General features: G+C 45.7%; 1 protein-coding gene across 1 annotated transcript; it reads left to right on the top strand.

The window, feature by feature from the left end:
* The first annotated feature begins 528 nt into the window (after nucleotides 1–528).
* Nucleotides 529–1,719, top strand: LOC144356396 (uncharacterized). Its single transcript, XM_078011187.2, has one exon. The coding sequence runs from the start codon at nucleotides 529–531 to the stop codon at nucleotides 1,717–1,719; it is 1,191 nt and encodes a 396-aa protein (XP_077867313.2).
* Nucleotides 1,720–2,600: the final 881 nt, after the last annotated feature.

Raw genomic sequence — 2,600 nt, 5'->3', positions numbered from 1 at the left:
CAAAATATACGCGTGCAGCAAGTGACGATAGAAAGAAAACTTAACGATCTCATCGCCGCTAACAAAGCAGTCATGGACGTCGTTGATGTTGACAGCCAAGAATTCGACGAAACAGAGTCGTACGAAGTCGATGTCAGCCACCGATGCACCCGACTCACGCTATTCTTGGAGGAACAAAATGCGACAGCCCAACGCGGTCAGCAGACCCAACGCGAGCCAGTCCAGCAAACCCAGGCAGCTAATCCGCCGCAACATCGACATAAATCAATACAAATACCCCAGCTCAAGATACCGACGTTCTATGGCGATTCACTACTATGGTCTTCATTTATTGACAGTTTCAACACCGCTATTCACAACGATACGCAAATTCCACTGGTCCAGAAGTTTTCTTGATTGTGTAGTTTCACTGACGGAGAAGCTGGAAGACTAATCGACGGACTCCCGATCACCGAAGTAAACTACACAATCGCCTACGATCTCCTCAACAAAAGGTATGGACAAACCCAAGATATTATAAACGCTCACATGCGATCACTGTGGAACAGACCCGCACCGGAAAACAACCCAGCAAGCCTACGCCACTTTCACGATGATCTAGAAACGACCATCAGAGCATTAAGAGCCCTTGGACGTGACGAACAAAACTTCGGCGAGCTGCTAATACCAATGCTGTTAGACAAGTTACCTATCGATTTCCAGCGACAGTTAACGCGTGCGAAAGGAAGAAATGCGTGGACACTAACAACACTCAATGAAGCTATGATTAATGAGATAAGTGTACTTTCAGTCGGACATGAACCCACTATGTTTCAACCCGACACTTATCAACCAACCGTCTCTGCGTTCCGTACACAGGTAAATCGAACCCCAGTTGATAAATGTAACGAGACCAATCCTCAGAATATATCTGCCTTCCACGGATCTTCACAGCGACGTCCCCCGAGACAGTCCACGACGCGATACTCGAAAGGGAAGAATTACCAAAACTGTGCTTTCTGTGAGGGACCACACAAGTCGCTCAATTGCACAACCTATAACAATTACAAAGATCGCATAGACATTGTGAAACGCAACTCGTTGTGTTTCAATTGCCTCGGCAAGCACGCAGTGCGAGCATGCAGATCCCGTTTTACGTGCAGACAATGCCAAGGTAAGCACCACACGTCATTGCATACGGACAATAGCAATTCAACTTCAAACCCCAAATCGTCCGAAGTGAACGTCCATTTCTCGCATGCTACTCGTAATTCTGAATCTCGGATTCAATCGGATCGAAGAACATATACTACGCCTGAGCCCAAACTACTCAGAACTCTGCTGAAAACAGCTAAAATTCCTACATCATATAATTCAAATACTTTACCCGCCACAGTGTTATTTGATGAAGGGGCCGACCGTAGCTTTATTACTCAAGGGTTCGCCAACAAATTACGCACTAATGTTCATTCATCAGAAGTTCTCAATCTCAAGGCGTTTAGCACCCCGCGTACCGGATATAAAACCATCCCGCGTACTACATTGAATTTACATAAACGTGATAGTACCACTGCTCCTATTGACTTGCTTTACGTCAATGAAATATCCGATGATCTGATGAACAATGTCACCGCGGACATTTTACAACTGCCGTACCTTCGAGAATTGGAACTAGCACATCCCATTTCAAGCGAACCAACGATAACAATTGATATTCTCATAGGAGTCGACAAATATTAGGATTTCTTTGGTGACCACATAATTCGTGGTCCAGGGCCTACAGCTGTTTCATCGCCGTTCGGCTACCTGCTTTCCGGACCAACACCCACTGGTGAACCTCGATCATCACGAGTGCAAACTTTCCACATCACTGCGTTGCCTTCAACCCAGGACCAACTAGAAGCAAACGTTACATCGTATTGGGATCTGGAAGCCATCGGTATACGTGACGCGATAACCACTTCGGACGAACTCACTAACAATCAAGAGCAGTATAAACAATACACTGACAATTATTTATCACAACAAGATGGCAGATTCATCGCTAAACTACCATGGAAGGCGAATCACAACCCTCTGCCTACAAACTACAAGTCGGCAGAGAAACGTACACGTAACATGATTCACAAATTACCACGTGACATTGTCAGTATTTACGATAAGGTAATTTCTGACCAACTAAATCGTGGATTCTTTGAAGAAGTCAACAACGACAACCCATCCGTCGGTCACTACCTGCCTCATCGTTCGGTAAAACGTAACAGTGTCACCACACCGATACATGCAGTAGCCGATGAAGCAACGGATATTCCGAGCAATCACCGCGTGTTAAACCGCCGCTATCAACACATTGCTTCACTCCAACGCACTTTCTGGAAACGCTGGTCGGCGGAGTATCTTACCGCTCTTCGAGAAAGACACCTACTCACCACGAAAGGCGTGACAAATAACAAAGTCAAAGTCGATGATATCGTGTTAATTCACGATGATATTCGGAAACGAATCAACTGGCAAATGGCCAAAATAACGCGACTGTTTCCAGGCAAAGACGGTATTGTTCGTGTAGTCGAGCTCAAGACGCGACACGGGATGACAAATCGAGCCATCGCAAAACTATATCC

This window comes from Saccoglossus kowalevskii, chromosome 1 (assembly GCF_978046115.1).
Source record: "Saccoglossus kowalevskii chromosome 1, keSacKowa6.1, whole genome shotgun sequence".
NCBI lineage: Eukaryota > Metazoa > Hemichordata > Enteropneusta > Harrimaniidae > Saccoglossus > Saccoglossus kowalevskii.
Note: the sequence above shows the minus strand (reverse complement) of the source record. Positions and strands in the feature narration are given on the sequence as shown.